Raw genomic sequence first — 16,267 nt, forward strand, 5'->3', positions numbered from 1 at the left:
CGCTGTTGAGCTGTGGTGGAAGTATAGTAACAAAAAGAGGGACTTTGGCACTAAAAACACTGTAACATTAACATATAGCTACTTGATTTGACTCAAGTTGACAGCTGAAGCTTCATATTAGCTTCATATCAACTTTTAAATACATTTTTGCACAGAAGGAGGACTGTGGATTTTGTCCTCCATCACTTACATTGTAAGTTTATTATGAAGGGATCTTCATAATATGAAGTAATAATAAAAAGGAGGAATGATTACAGCAAGAACAATGAGTTTCAATGCTCATTTGAGCTCCTGGCTGTTTATCGTTTTTTAAGATAGACTTGAAAATGTGTGAACTTGTCCTTGTCAGGCATGTGCTTTTAGCAAAGAAACATTAATGCAGCTTTAAAAATGAGTTAGAATTGGTGAATGTACATCTTGTCTATCTGGAAAAGGAGACTGATGACTCCAATTGAGTTTTAAATAATGTATATCAGCATTGATATGTCAATTTTGAAGTATTTTCTGATTTCCAGCACATAAATCTATCCCAAGAAATATCATTAGTCTTAACAAGCAAATCCAACATGAAACCACAACTGAAGTTGTTAGTGAAGCATATCAGCAACAAATAAAACCATTTGTTAACTCAGGATATGTAAATTTGTGATTGTTCTTGTGTGTGTAATTTCACTATATTGTAATATACCAGTCTGTAAATTCACATTATTATGACTATAATATTAAAAAATATTGACCAAAGATACACGTGAGAGATTTTTGACTCATGAAAAGCATCAGTGTGTAATTATTTTGAGTCTTTATGTTTAAAAAACGCTAAAATTATCTGGTGTCAGCTTCTTAAATGTTAATATTCTCATAGTAAATGGTTTCTTTTGTCCTCTGTGACCATAAACTTAATATATTTCAATTGTAGACTGATGGCTGGGTCAAAAAGGTTACATTCAAGACTGCCATCTGGGCTTTGAGAAACAAGTTGTTACATGTTAAAAGACAAGAACAACTGATCGATCATGGGACTGGGTTCATCAGGGTTACTTGCCCCCCTTCCCCTTTCCTTTCCCCTTCCCCTTCCCCCACACACAGGGAGGAGGTGTGGAGCTGGTTGGTGTTGGTGCTGCTGTGAGTGCGCATGCTCGCACTGGGCGGGCCAATACAGTCTATGGGCCAAACGCTGCTGGTCACCCACACACACACACACAACTAGGTAAACTTTTTCCACAACTGTAGTAAAGTTGACCAAGAGGTAGGCGACTGCTGCCCAGTGGTGTAAAAACTAAAGAGCTGTGAACGTTTTGTACAATTTCCCCTTTTTGGAAAACATATTTATTTGGCGTGCTTGTCCGTAACAGTGCGTAAAATCCACATTTTTAAACCATCAGACGGATCTACTTTTTTTGGAGGTAACTGGGTATCCACAACACGTTACCGCGAAGATGAGATATGTTTTGCTGATTTGAGTAAGTCAAACCTTACTAATATATATATATATGTGTATGTGTGTGTTTTACCTTGACAGTATTTGGCACTGTTAGTACGAAATGAAGATAGTTTCATGTGACCAGAAGCTCTGGTTTCGGCAGTCGCTGAGTTGCCGCCGCCTCCTTTACCTTTTCCACTCTCTGTGGCTATAACACATTAACATAACTATTATTACAGTAAAACAAAAAGGTTGAAGTATGAGAAGTATCAGTATTATCTTGCTTTTTATTATGTTTGGTTATACTGTCCCCCAAAACCTTGCTCGGAGCTGGCTGCTACGCGACAACAAACATTAACATTAATGGGGGAGGGGGGTACGACGCTATTAAAACTATCACATTAGTTGTAGTGATGTGATGTAAAAAAAGCACCATTAACTTAACGCTTAATGGTTTATAATTTAAAGCGAGGCGCCGCTGTTACCATATTCACGTTCCGCGCCAAGGATTTTCAAAAAATATTTACCTGCGCGGGACATTCTATTCACTTCCTCCACGTCATCGCACGCCGCGCTCCCGTTGGCTACTTCACAGAAAAAGGGCGGGACCTCTGCGTCCGTTGGAGCCTAGCGATTCGATGGATCGCACGTCACTTACCGCCAATATGAATCTGGTGTTTTGATTAGATTCAAACAGATTTATTTATTTTAATAATAAGATTAAAACCTGCAAATGAGAAGACAAGACTAATATATCCACACCATCAATATATCTATAAGTTATTGTTAGTGCTGTTATAAATATAATAATAATGTGGGCAACGGATAAAAAGCGGTAAGAAGATCCCTCCCAAAATATTTTAACGTTGGATGACTTTAATGTTACATAACTGTAGTGTAGAAATGAATGATAAGCATAATTAATAATGGAAATGTTAAGTTTAGGGTTAGAAGATGTCATAAACGAGCGATAAACTAGATTAATGGGGAAATAATGTTAATTTATTGTTTTTAAACGTGTGATAGATGAAATACATGTAAAGTAGCTTAGTCTAGGTTCATTTCTGTTAGTTTTCTTAAACCACATACTGTTTAAGTTAGTTATTAAAGATGTGTCCTAATATTTAACTCCATCTCTGAGCTGCACTTATTATATTAATCCCTGACAGACATCAGCTAATATAATCCTTATTAAATCCTTATGCAAAGGTGGAAAATGGGAGGGAAATAGTAGATATTGTTAGTCTAGCATGTTTAAAGTTTGATAGAAATGTTAAATAGCTTACTTTAGGTTAATGTCTGCTGTTTTCTGTTTTTCTTAACCTCATACTTTTTAGTTTTTAAAGATGTTTCCTAATATTTAACACAATCTTCTGCTGTCTTTATCACTGTATTAAACCCTAGCAAACATTCTTGTGCAGAGGTGAAAAATGGAGGGGGGAGGGATAGTAGATAATGTTAGTCTAGCCTGTGTAAAGTGTGATAGAATTGTTAAGTAGCCACATATTGTTTAGTTTTTAAAGATTTTCTGTAATATTTAACACAATCTCCAAGCCTCTTTTATCACTGCTTTAAACCCTAGCAGACCCCAGGTAATATAATCCTTCTTAAACTCTTATGCAAACGTGAAAAATTGGAGGGAAATAGTAGATCATGTCAGTCTAGCATGTCCTAGCAAGTTTGATAGAAATGTTAACTAGCTTAGTGTAGGTTTAAAGATCTTTTTCTAATATTTAACGCCATCTCTGATCTGCTCTTATTTATCACTGCATTAAACTTTAGCAAATGCCATCTAATATAATCCTTGTTAAATTCTTTATACAAAGGTGGAAAATGTCAAGAGCAGCGTTTGAAACTCAAAACTTGGCCCAGAAATCAAATTTCCAGGTCAGTAAGTGAAGAATCTGACTTAAATGCAAACTATTACTCATGTTTCTTTTGTGATAAATCCAAAAATACTTCAATAAGAATGAAGGAGCTTGTGTATGAATCATGATCTTTTTTCCTTTCTTCTCTTGCTGATTAGGATGGTGGTTTTGTAGCACCCCAAGTTCCAGGAAATACTCCAGAGAAATTAACTGGCCCCTGCGTGTTATCAGCTGATAGCCAGCAGCAGTCAGCCATGGGTCCCCTCACTACGCCTAAAAAAGGAAGGGAAGTAGGCTCGGTGGATCCCTGGACGCCGACCTCCAATCTTAAAATGCTCATCAGCGCTGCTAGTCCCGACATCAGGAACAGAGAGAAGGAGCTGTGCATGGATCCGGACGGACGGGACGGTCTGGACTCTACGCAGGTATTAAAATAACAAAGTCTTAACACATCAACTCCCAGATTCCATAAAGAGATGCAAAGGAGTACTTGTCTTATCTGATGTTCTCTGATATGTTCTTGTAGGACACTGAAAATGGAGAAGAGTGTGAGAAAATGATCAGCAGAAAAGAGAAGAGTCTGGGTTTGCTCTGTCATAAATTCCTCGCCCGCTACCCAGATTACCCGGACCCTTCCGTCAACAACGACATCTGCCTGGATGACGTGGCCACTGAGCTCAGTATGTCGGCTATATATCGGCTATTTGCTATCTTTATAATCTAACATCATTACAGTCAGTGTCAGATTTGGAGTTTGTATAATGCCTGTCAGAAGTTACCAAAGGTTATGGTTTAATACAGAGAGGGAATCATATGTATTTTTACTTGATAAATCTTTAAGAACAAATACAACTGTTTATGGTAGATATAGCAAATTAGTAATACGAACTTTAATGTACATTTTGCCTGAAAACATCTGTTATAATACGTTTAATAACTTCATTAATCGTACTAGGTAGGAAAATGTGAATTGATATTTATTTGGAAGGGACAGTAACGCATCAATTAACATTTTTAGTCAATACCACAATGTTAAATTGTCAGAGTTAGTCAAGAGGTCATTTTTTATCTGTAGTCCCCAGTAGGCATGGGATGATAATCGTGTTCAAGGTATACCACAATTGAAAAAGCCACGATAACCGAAACCCCCAAATTTTCTGTCATACCGTTCCTAAGGTATGAGCTGTTTTTAGTCTGGTCAAAGACAGAAAGTGCTGGTCAGAAATCTCTCAGGTGGTGCAGCTGCAGCGTAGAGTATCACGACCCCTCACACTGTCATTACAGATTCAGGTTAAATTAACATGTCTGTCTTTAATTTTCTTCCTTTTAGGAACATTTTAGAGCTGTAATCACAATACCGCCATACCGTGAAACCGTGATATTTTTTCTTATGGTTATCATACCGCCAGAATCTCATACCGGCCCATGCCTAGTCCCCAGGCAGGTCAACAAATTAGCCAAGGACAATATTATATTATAATATATAATAAGAGGAGACAGAGAAAGAAATAAGAAATAAACATTACATTTTTAACTATAAATAACACATCATTAATACAAGTACCTGAGTTAATTTGTTTTTGCTATTATAGCTGATTATCAAACATTTTACACACTGATATAAGTTTATAGCAGCTTCAGATTCATTTCACATTACCTACTGTATCTTCCTTAAATCCCACTTTTCCTGTCCTTAACTTGACTTTTCCTGACTGTGATACGCTTTCATTTACCACTTCATTCACCAACTCGTGTTTCTGCCCCGCACAGACGTCGAGCGCCGCCGCATCTACGACATCATGAACGTCCTGGAGAGCCTGCACATGGTGAGCCGCTCGGCCAAGAACCGCTACACGTGGCACGGACGCACCAAACTGGCTCAGACCCTGGCCATTTTGAAGCAGGTGGGCGAGGAGCACCGGTACGGCCAGCAGATGCAACAGATCCGCCACCGACTCCTGGACAAGGAGTTCGACTTTGACGGCGGGGAGGAGAAGGAGAACGAGGTGGTGGTGGACCTGGAGAGCAGGGAACAGGGACAAAGGGAGCTTTTCTTTGTGGAGCTGCCGGGAGTAGAGTTCAAAGGAGGTGAGAGAGCTGAGTGGAGAGTTTTCTGTCATATTTTTAGACCCACTTCCTCAAATTATTTGTGTCTAGCTCAGAGCTGAATGTTCCCATTACAGTGTTGGTAGAGTTTGGTTGCTTATGTCTTTCCATTGGCAGAAAAATCCCTAAAACATGCAGTGAAAAGTTTAATATAGTAAATTTAAAGACTATTTTTAGTAATGTTACACTCAAATTGTCTTAAGATCAACACTTTAATTGTATAGTGATTACATACATTTTAAAACAATACTTCCTGTTTCATGTTGCAATACAGTGTCTGGTTTTTTTGTGGCATATTGACACATTTCTGACCTCCTTTTCGTCCTCTCCAGCCTCCGTCAACAGCCGGAAGGACAAATCTCTGCGGGTGATGAGCCAGAAGTTCGTCATGCTCTTCCTGGTGTCTAATCCTCGAGTGGTCAGTCTGGACATAGCCGCCAAAATCCTGATCGGGGAGGACCAGGTCGCAGATCAAGACAAGAACAAGTTTAAGAGTGAGTCGATGCCAATCATGCCACAGGTGTCTCTCAGTAGGCACAGTTAAGGGTCTCAAGTTCTGGATAAGCTCACAGTACAAATATTTATAAGGTGTTAGTCAGGCTTTCTTACACCATTTAGTCCTTCAAAATAAAATGCATCACCAGTATTACTTTAATCACATGCAAAATTACTACTTTCCACTTTAAAATCAGCAGTAAAAGGTTCTCTTAGCAGGCTGCATTGATTCTGGATATAGCTTTATTTTAATATGCAGGACACAGTGTGAATATGTTCTGTCTTCCTTGAATTAACATTAGCTAACCTAGCCATCTGTTGTGTGTTTTGCAGCCAAAGTGCGGCGGCTGTACGATATAGCAAACGTGCTGCGGAGCCTGAAACTGATCGAGAAAGTTCACGTGACGGAAGAGAGGGGGAGGAAACCAGCGTTTGAATGGGTCGGCCCCAATAAATTCCCCAAAGTCAAAGGTATCAAGACTTTTTTCTTTCTTTTTTTTCCTGCTGAGTTAATGTTTATAGTTTGACCCAAAAACTTCCTCAATTTTATATTGTCTACAGTTTCTCTTACTCGCTGATTTTCTGCAGCTGCTCATTTTTAATCCACTTAGTCCTAACACTAAATATTAAACACTTGTTTCAGACTTGGAGAGCTCCACATCCAAGCCTCTACCCAAGAAGACGAGCGTGCTGGAGCCGCGTCCCTCTGTAGACAACTGTGCCAAAAACCTCTTTCCATCATCGGGGGGTAAACGCGGCTTCACCAGACACCCCTCCCTCATAAAGCTGGCCAAGAGCATTCAGGACGACCGGCGCAAGATCAACTCAGCGCCCAGCAGTCCCGTCAAGAGTTCCTTCAGTGAGTGCACACACAGCGTTTCTTCTTCTTCAGACGAGGTCACAATTGCGGTGTGTTGTCATGAAAAGTGAGATGACACGTCTAACCTTGGTTTCCTGTTCTCACCTTCAGATGACTCATCAAACGCCGACTTCCCAAACAAGATGGCCCAACTTGCTGCTATTTGTAAGATCGAACTTGACCAGGAGTCAGCGTAAGTTTTGGTTCCCTGTAGACTGGTTATTTAACGAGTGTTATTTAGAGTGTTTCAAGGCTCTTTAAATGAAATCTGGTGCGTTTGTCCATTTAAATGAGAGTATTTACGCTGATGAGAACACTACTGATTGCAGAATAAAGACCTGCACCTAGTCATCTCTGGTGTCACATATCAGTCACTGCATCATGTGATATCATCTTGTGTTCATTTGAGAGGTAAACAACTTTAATAAATCCATCTGACCGTAACAGCAACTATTTTCCCATCATGTCACTGCCTGAGCAGGTTTACTCTTTCTAGCTGCTCGTGAGGTCCTGATGCAGGTTTAAATGCTCTTTAACTTCTTTGTATCAACATCAATATCTGAATGGGTCAACATGCCTTGGTGGATCAGAAAATGTCTCTATTGATTAGGCTGCAAATAAATTGATTATACTGCAGTTAAACATTATGACTGTAAGAGAAATTAAGCGACACTTGAGTGAAGTCTAATTTTACTTTGTTACTGAGAGATATAATGGTCTGATTCAGCTTCCCCCTGACAGTTAAGAGCATGACTTGCTGTCACTCAGGAAACAACTTTTGTTTCCCTTTTTGTGGCCACGCAGTACTCATCAGATAACTGAACACAAAAAACTGTATTTATATAGCACATTGCATACATTGCAATGTGACAAAGGGTTTTACATAGTCAGAAAAAAAGGAAGGAGGAATAATGAGGAAACACCAGAGGTAGAATAAAAATGTAAAAAAGCTAATAAAAGAATAATAAAATATTAAAAATACATAAAAGGAAGGAATAAAATAAAGTCATTATATAATAAAGTGAGTAAAACCAGAGATATTAGGAGTAAAAGAGCAAAAGTAATGAAGTAAAACAGAAATAAAAAGGTTGGTTATGAAGAAGAAAACGATCAAATAAAATTAATGTAATAAAACCGTCAACCCTTGAAATGGACAAAAAGTCACAATTCATCATTTAATGTTTGGATAGAAAAGAAGAGATCTTTACTACTCAGCTCTCAGCCTTAGATTTTATAATTTATGATCCCTTGTAGATCTGTGGAGGGTTAATTAATCTGCTCCTCTTTCAGGACCGGAGATGAAGATCCACATCCTGCTCCATCTGAGCCCGACGCAGCTGCTGCCGAGCGGCTCGAGCCGACCGCCTCAAACTCAATGGAACCACCTCAGACACCAGTCAACACTACTGTCCACCTCACGCCTCAGGCCCAGCTGCCGGCTCAGCCTCCAGGCGCCGTCGCCTACATCCCCGCACAGTGTTCCCCCCTGATCCCCGTCCTGTTACCTCAGCAGCAGGGCAACGTCCCCTACGCCGTGTTTTTGCACTCGTCCTCCCTCAGGCCGAACCCTCTGGCCAGGCCGCAGCCCACCAGCCTCGCCGTGCGCTCCATGACCTTCGAGGATAAGACCGGCCGCAGCCCGACGGCCCAGCCGGCCGCAGCAAGCCAGGCGGCCTCCAGAGCACCGGACGTGAGCCCCCTGGTGCTCAAACGGCTGTGTCCCGACTCAGCATCAGAGAGCAGCCCCTCCAAAACCAAGAGGACTGACTCCAACTTCAAGGTGAGGAAAATGAATAATACTGGTAAGCTTTTTCATATTAGGTACACCTGTGCAATTTAACACAATCCAATACAACAGCACTGCAGTCAGTTTTCACTGACATCAACAGGAAGATCATAATTCTACTTTAGGTTTATTATTATAGTCGTACTTTAGACTGTATTATATTGACGTGTTCCTTCTCCTCATGCATGTTTAGGAGGTTTAAAAACAACAAAAATAAGCATCACTGCAAGTTTCTACACCAACAGGAGCTATAAACAGAAATAACTTAATTTACTAACATAAAAGGCACTACTAAGTTTTTCTGTTAATGCGTAAAAACCAAATCTAAAGGCCAATGCATGATGCAAGCAAATAGAGGAATGACTAAGGAGTACACACACACATCCTAAAAAACACTGCAAGTATGCAAATGAAGAAAATAAAGTAGCTCCAAAGAAGAAAATAGTGTTTTGGGAGGTTTTTTTCTATGAATATAGAAGAAAAACTGATTGGAGAAAAAATACACTAAAGCCAAAGAACAGGACGGAAATGATGAAGTGATTGATTGAAATGACAGTGAGAGGATTATTTCCTTTCATATCTCTGTTATGAAACTGCTCAGTCTCTTCGTGCTCAAGTAACATATCTTCAAAATCCCTCCACAATAAAACCTTAATGTGCTTTTAATGAAACAGATGTGTAAAAGATACAGAATCATCTAAACCAGAGGTGTTAAACTCATTTTCATTCAAGGGCCACATACAGACCAATTTGATCTCATGTGGGCCGGTTCATTAAAAAGATGGAGGGAAAGAAGGAAGAAAGGAAGGTAATACGAAAGGAAGGAAGGGAAGACAGGCAAAAGAAGGAAGGAAGAAAGGTAGGAAGGACAGATGGAAGGAAGAAAGGGAGGAAGGACAGAAGAAAGAAAGGGGAGGAAGGACAGATGGAAGCAAGGGAAGAAAAGACAGGAAGGAAAGTGGGCCGAAATGGTCCCCTCAGGGGGCCGGTCCTGGCCCACGGGCCGCATGTTTGACACCCCTGATCTAAACCTTGTGTGTTGTGTTATCTGTGTCTCTCATGTAGGACGCTTCTCCAAAGCTGTGTGAGATCCTGCAGGCTCGTCTGAAAGCCCGTCGCGGCGGTCCACTCTCCAGCCGGCCCTCGTCTCGCGCCCTCCACCTGGACCCCGAGTTCGTCAACACCCCCGGCGGTGCGGCCGTAGCCCACCAGGCGCTGGAGCAGAGCTTGGAGACCTTCCTGGAAAGGGAGGACAGGACGGCCAACTCTGACAGCGAGGCGGGACTAACGCCGCTCAGAGAAATCCCACTGACGCCTGGACAGCTCCACACAGAGGTAACACGATGCTTACTGAGCTTCAGTTATATAGATTTTAATCCTTTGTTGTATTAGTTGAACAGCTTGGGTCTAACATGTATTTCTCTTCTCCTTTCAGACTTTAGTGCCAGCAGGATACCTGATCCCGATCTCCCAGCAGTCCCTCATCGGCTTCAAGGAATTTCAAAGTTCAGGCGGAGAAAGCAGCAAGAGCTCAACTCCCACTTATAATATCTTCCAAACTCCAACTGCAGGTATTTACATCATTAGAGGATGATTAGATAAAATGATGGTCCTCAGGTTAAGGACGGAATGAAGGAAGGAAAGGGGTAAGAAGGAAGGAAGGAAGGAAAGGAGTAAGGAGGGAGGGATGGGTGAACGAAAGAAGCAAGGAAGGATGGAAGGAAGTGAGGAAAGAAGTATAGAAGGAGGGGAAGAACAAAGGAAAAATTAAAGAAAGAGGGAGGAAGGAACAGTCAAAAGAGACAGGGTCAATTTGACCCGGGAGGACGACAGGAGGGTTAAGCCAAACTATATATATTCAGATTTGAGCTGCAACAACTTACAATTTGATTTTAAATTTATAAAAAATGTCCATCATAAGAGGACTTCTTTCTTTCATCTACAAATGCTTCAACTTTAAATGACTTTTTTGAACTGTTAAGATCCCCAGAAATATGAATTTATGATGAAAGAAAAGCAAATAATTCTCACATTTAAGACACTAGAGCATGAGAAGGTTTTGCAGGTTTGAAAATGAACAGATGAGTGATAAATGAAATGAATATAATAAATTAAACACGAGCACAAACACAGATTATTCTCCTTTTTTCTTCTTGTTCTGTCATTTCTTCTGCAGTAGTTCAGATAGAAAGCGATTGAACAGATGTGACCGGGGTTTTTTTGTCTTCAACAGGCTCCAGACCCCCCCCAGCCCAGGAGATTACACCCACCAGCATTCGCCTTCACAAACCCATCGCTGCTGCTACCGCTACCGCCACCGCCGCCTCGCCCCACGCTACCCCTCAGGCCCACCGCCTCCACAGCCCCAGCCCCGCCATCCTCAACTTCACCCTGCAGAACCTGGGCCTGATCTCCAACCCCAGTCCCGTAACTGCTTTCGCCACCCCTCAGACTCCGGAGCGTAGCAACACGCTGCCCAGCCCGCTGGCTCTGCAGCAGAGAGGCATGGTGTTCATCAAACCGCTGTCACCGGTACCGGTCCAGCAGCCTGGACCTCCTCAGTCAATGGCCCTCATCAGCTTACAACAGGTACACAACTGCTGGGTTTAACCCTCCTGTTGTCCTCCCGGGTCTAATTGACCCCATCTGTTTTCACTGTTCCTCCCTTCTTACTCCCTTCCTTCCCCCCTCTCCTTCCATCCTTCCTTCCTTAATCTCTCCCTCCTTTCCTTCCTTCTTCCTCCCTCCCTTCATTCTCTCCTTCCTCCCTCCTTTCCTTCCTTCCTTCTTACTCCCTTCCATCCTTCCCTCCTTCTTCCTCCCTCCTTTCCATCCTTCTTCCTCCTTCCCTGCTTACTCCCTTCCTTCCCTCCTCTCCTTCCTTCCTTCCTTCCTTCCTTCCTTCCTTTCTTAATCCCTCCCTTTCTTCTTCCTTCCTCCCTCCCTTCATTCCTTCCTTCCTTCCTTCCTTAATCCCTCCCTCCTTTCCTTCCTTCCTTCTTCCTCCCTCCCTTCATTCCGTCCTTCCTCCCTCCCTCCCTCTTTTCCTTCCTTCTTCCTCCCTCCCTCCCTTCCTTCCTTCTTCCTCCCTCCCTTCATTCCGTCCTTCCTCCCTCCCTCTTTTCCTTCCTTCTTCCCTTCCTCCCTTGACTCGAGGACGTCAGGAGGGTTAATAACTTGTCTGCTGCTGACTTTGTATTTCACCCTTTGAATTCAGTATTTTAACTGTTAATTTAGCATTTTTAAAGGGTAACTACACACTAAATCATTTTAAAGTTCTACATATAATCACATAAGCCTGTTAACGTCAAAAAATACAGGTTTTTCCAACAATATTGTGTGTAAAAAAACAGTTTTTTCTGCTCAAATTAGCTTTTTTCTGTCTGCTTTTGAGTTTAGCTAAAGTCTCTGCTCCTCCCCAGTCGTGACATAACAGGCACTCTGAAGTGTATCTCATATCAGCTGCTGTGTTGAGCATAAATATCAGAGCGCTGTTTAACTGCGGCTTCCCACACACAGCTGTTGGTAGCGTTGGCGAGTCTGATAAGAGGTGACGTCACGTTACTCAGAGAACTGTGATTATATAAAGAACTCAAAGATTTGTTGCTTTTCTGTGGCAGTGAACGCAACACATGGGTCTAACTGACGATGGTGATGTTAACCATTATAAACAGCAGGACTACGGTTATGACACGTACGCAGTGGCGACCTGCTAGCTCAGCTACAACACAGATATCACACCGAAACTTTTCAAAAGGGGCCGTGAGTGTGTTTGTAGCGGCTGAGTGTGTTTCCAGCGTTTACAGCACAAACACAGAGAGTCTGACAGCAGCTGTTCAAGCTCTGACTAACAGCTCTTATCATGAGTCATGCTACACTGAGCCGCGGTCAGTCTGAATCCACTCTGGTAGGTGTGCTCTTATTTCCAGCGTTACGTAGCTACGAGGCCACACACCCGACAGTCGTCCTCTGCTGCGTTTTTAAATATGCAGGGATGGAGGGAGCTGAGCAGAATTTGAAATATCACTTCACCGAAACCACAAAAATTTGCATATGCACTTCAAATAGTTTCTGTTTTTGGATTTCCAGGTCTTGCTGTCAGCAGTTAATGAGGACAGTTTATTTGGTAGAAACTAGCTCCGATGAAAGCTGCTCATACTGACGTCTATGTACTAGAAAGATGACTTGTTTTTCTCCCCTCTTCATAATTTGGTTGAACTAAACCTTTAAAATCACAAGCAGTCAAACTAACTGAACATCGTCTCCTGTCTCCTCCCTGCAGCCTCTGATGACCACCCCCAAAGGGACAGCGCTCCCCCAGCACAGCTTCTTCCACACGCCTGTCCCCCTGTCGCCTCTCGCTGCCGTGGTAACCAGCGGAGGACACCCACCGAACACCAAAACTGTTTACATCCCTCAGAGGAGGCTGGACGTCGCCACTGAGGATTCCTGAGAGCCTTGAAGGAACCCGACTGATGTCTGTGTACATAATGTGATGTGTGTGTGCGTATGTGTGTATGTATGGGTGTCGTATGTGGGTGGGTGTCTCGTGTTTTAGGGATTTTTTTTTTCCTTTTTCTTTTTTTCTTCATTACCTCTGAACATTTCGCAGCGGTCTCACTGCCGTCGTTCTTATCACGACCTCAGTCTAAAAATAGCTGCCATGCAGACTGGAGCTGTGGCGGAGTGGACTCACGGAAATTAGGTGTCGAACTAAGTTCACCAGATACTCACGAACACTATTGTCATGCTCAAAGTGATGCTGGTCAAAAGCATTTCCCCGTAGCTTATTTTTATCATTATCATTATTATTATTTTTATTATTATTTGATTTCCAGAAAACAAAACCAAACAGCTCTTTTTTTTCCAACTGGTTTTTCTATCTTTTTAAATTTTATTTTAATGTGAAATTCTGTTTTATTCTCCAAATTACCAAGATAAATAAATGCCACATTAATGCTGTAAAGAGCGATACACCAGAGTCACATCAGCGTTTTTTTTTTTTTTGACTGAAAGTCAAGTTTGATTGGGAATAAATTGCCAACTGATAATTTTTGTCTTTAAAAGTAAAAAAAAAGAAACTAATGAGATGACTTTTGCACACATGTACATGTCAGCTGTTACCCCCCTTTTAAAAAATGGAAATATTGAAAATATGTGAATACTTGTGATCTTAAGCCTAATCAGACATTTTGATGACTTTAATTTATAAAAGAAGAGTATGTTTGTTTTCTGATGTCCTGTTTAATGTAAAATGCAAAATAAATTTTAATACATTTTGTCTACGAACATCATGTGATGTCTGTGTGTGTTTTGGTGTACAGTAATATTTCTCATAATAATCTGCTCATTAATTATCAGAGTTTAAAGGCGGGTCTATGAGCATGATCTGTGATGTCACAGCTAGTACGGAGGTTCGTGGTCTAGTATGAAAAAAAAAAAATTTACAGTGGAAGAAAGTTTTTTTTGAGTCAGGTTTTTATTACATGATTGTACTTTTTTGAGGAAAAGCACATATTTCAAGTTGATTTTATTTATTTATATATATATTTTTTAAAGCTTATAATATTGTGTGAATGAGATAGTTTTTAATATAATATTTCATTTACATTAGTAACAAAGTTTTTGCACACCAGAAAATATAGGCTATATAAGTTTGTGGCATAAAAAAACTCAAATATTCTGCACACTGTTCATCACTTGTACTCACTTTATTGACCCATTTTTGGTCCTCAGATTACATCAGGTAAAATTAATGATCATATATTTAGATTTATAGCTTGAGCTTTGTATATCAGGAAGTGTTATGCCAGATATTTTTGTCTTGAGTCATCACCTCCAGTTTCTTTTGCACAGAAAGTGACAATAAAGTTCTGTTGAAATCTTGAACATCAAGATATAAACTGAATGTTTCCATGACTCCCGCTCATAATTATAACTAAGCACCAGCTTTTTATAGCCCGGTTCTTGAATCATCACTGATTTGTCATTCACATAGAAATAACAAATCCAGCCTGATTATCAATGTAAACCACTCTGCTGCATATATTCTGTATATGGTGTGAAGGTGGCATGAAAAGCCCTCTGATGGTTGCTATGCAGAGGCAGATTCAGGTAACAATATGACCTCTCCTCTGGTGCCCCCACTAGTGGTCAGGATCTAAAACCAGCAGCTTTCTCTACACTTTTATCAATTTATCTATTTTGTGTTCTGATTTATAAATAGCACTACAGTCTCAAAAGCTCTTTGGTGTTTTTATACATTTTAAATTTTATTTATTTTAATTTAAATCATCTAGAAGAAATGTAGGCATCAGGCTCTGACTCTGGACCAGCATGTCAAGTGTCTGAGAAACATCAACGTTCAGGCCTGTTGTGTCCCAAGTGGAGATGTAAACTGCTGATTCATACTTTTAAAAAAGGTGCAGTGTGTAGAATTTCTTGGCATCTACCAGAACGGACTTGGCAGAAATTGAATTTAGTATTCATAAGTATGTTTTAATTAGCTTACAATCAGCTGAAAACAAGGATTTTGTTTTTTGTTTGTGTTTGCTTAGAATGAGCTAGTCAGGGAGCAGGTCCTCTTCCATGGAGCACTGCCATGTTTCTACAGTAGCCCAGAACAGACAAACCAAACACTGACTTTAGAGAGGGAATTCCACACTTCTCATTACCACTGTAGGTTTTACTACATACTTTGAGGGGAATTCAGTTGGTAGCAATCAGTAACCTCATTAATAGACACCACTAAATCCTACACACTGCACCTTTAACTCATCCCCTCTTCACTACTGTAACTCTCTTTTCACCTGCCTCAACCAAACAACCTGGATCATTTATAAGTGGTCCAAAATGCTGCTGCTAGACTCTTGACCAGATCATCCAAAAGGTTTCATCGTGACACCACCTCTGATTTATCTTCACTGGATTCCCATTAAATCCAGTTATAAGTCCTTGTGATCATCTACAGAGATATGGAGCTCTCTCCCTTTGGTTTTAAGATCTGTTGAGACTGAACCTGTTGTCCTTGAGTCAAGGAAGGAAGGAAGGAAAGATGGAAGGATGGAAGGAAAGGAGGAAGGATGGATGGAAGGGAGGAAGGCTGGAAGGAAGAATGGAAGGGAGGAAGAAAGAGGGAAGGAAGGGAGGAAGGAAGGACAGTAGCAGGGAGGAAGGAAGGGAGGAAAGGAAAGGAAAGGAAAGGAAGAAGGAAGGAAAGAAGGACAGAGGAAAGAAGGAAGGGAGGAAGGACGGTAGCAGGAAAAGAAGGATGAGAGGAAGGAAGGAAGGGGGTAAGAAGGAACGCAAGGAGGGAGGGAGGAAAGGAAGAAGGAAGGAAAAGAGGGAGGAAGGAAGGCAGGAAGAAGGATGGAAAGGAAGGAATGAAGTGAGGGAGGAAGAAGGGAGGAAGGAAGGAGAGGAGGGAAGGATGGAAGGGAGTAAGAAGGAAGGAAAGGAGGACGTATGGAAGGAAGGAAGGAAGGGGGGGAGGAAAGGAAGGAAAATAGGGATGAAGGAAGGAAGGAAGGAAGGAAGGAAGGAAGGAAGGAAGGAACAGTCAAAACAGACGGGGTCAATTTGACCCGGGAGGACGACACAAAGGTTAAAAAGTAATTTCTCTATTTTCTCTTTTTTATTGCTTTATATCTGTATGTTTTTGTTTTATCTCCTCTATGAAACACTTTGTAACATCCCTGCTCATGAAATCTGCTATATTAAAAAGTTACCTACAT

At 41.2% G+C, this 16,267-nt stretch overlaps 1 protein-coding gene across 1 annotated transcript; it reads left to right on the forward strand.

Moving 5' to 3' along the window:
- Positions 1 to 1,407: 1,407 nt before the first annotated feature.
- e2f8 (E2F transcription factor 8) lies at positions 1,408 to 13,084 on the forward strand. Its single transcript, XM_053319526.1, has 14 exons — positions 1,408 to 1,460; positions 3,247 to 3,307; positions 3,447 to 3,713; positions 3,815 to 3,968; positions 5,059 to 5,376; positions 5,727 to 5,888; positions 6,223 to 6,360; positions 6,533 to 6,748; positions 6,860 to 6,941; positions 8,039 to 8,528; positions 9,600 to 9,869; positions 9,970 to 10,105; positions 10,768 to 11,123; positions 12,817 to 13,084. Exons 2-14 carry the CDS (start codon positions 3,254 to 3,256, stop codon positions 12,985 to 12,987), a joined length of 2,814 nt encoding a protein of 937 aa, XP_053175501.1. The 5' UTR covers positions 1,408 to 1,460; positions 3,247 to 3,253; the 3' UTR covers positions 12,988 to 13,084.
- The last annotated feature ends 3,183 nt before the right edge of the window (positions 13,085 to 16,267 follow it).

This window comes from Scomber japonicus, chromosome 1 (genome assembly GCF_027409825.1).
Source record: "Scomber japonicus isolate fScoJap1 chromosome 1, fScoJap1.pri, whole genome shotgun sequence".
Taxonomy (NCBI): Eukaryota; Metazoa; Chordata; class Actinopteri; order Scombriformes; family Scombridae; genus Scomber; species Scomber japonicus.

Coding starts and splice junctions, on each gene's coding strand:
- e2f8 (XM_053319526.1), top strand. CDS start 3,254: ATGTCAAGAGCAGCGTTTGAAACTCAAAACTTGGCCCAGAAATCAAAT. Junction 6,942..8,038: donor GAACTTGACCAGGAGTCAGC/GTAAGTTTTGGT, acceptor CTCCTCTTTCAG/GACCGGAGATGAAGATCCAC. Junction 11,124..12,816: donor CCCTCATCAGCTTACAACAG/GTACACAACTGC, acceptor TCCTCCCTGCAG/CCTCTGATGACCACCCCCAA.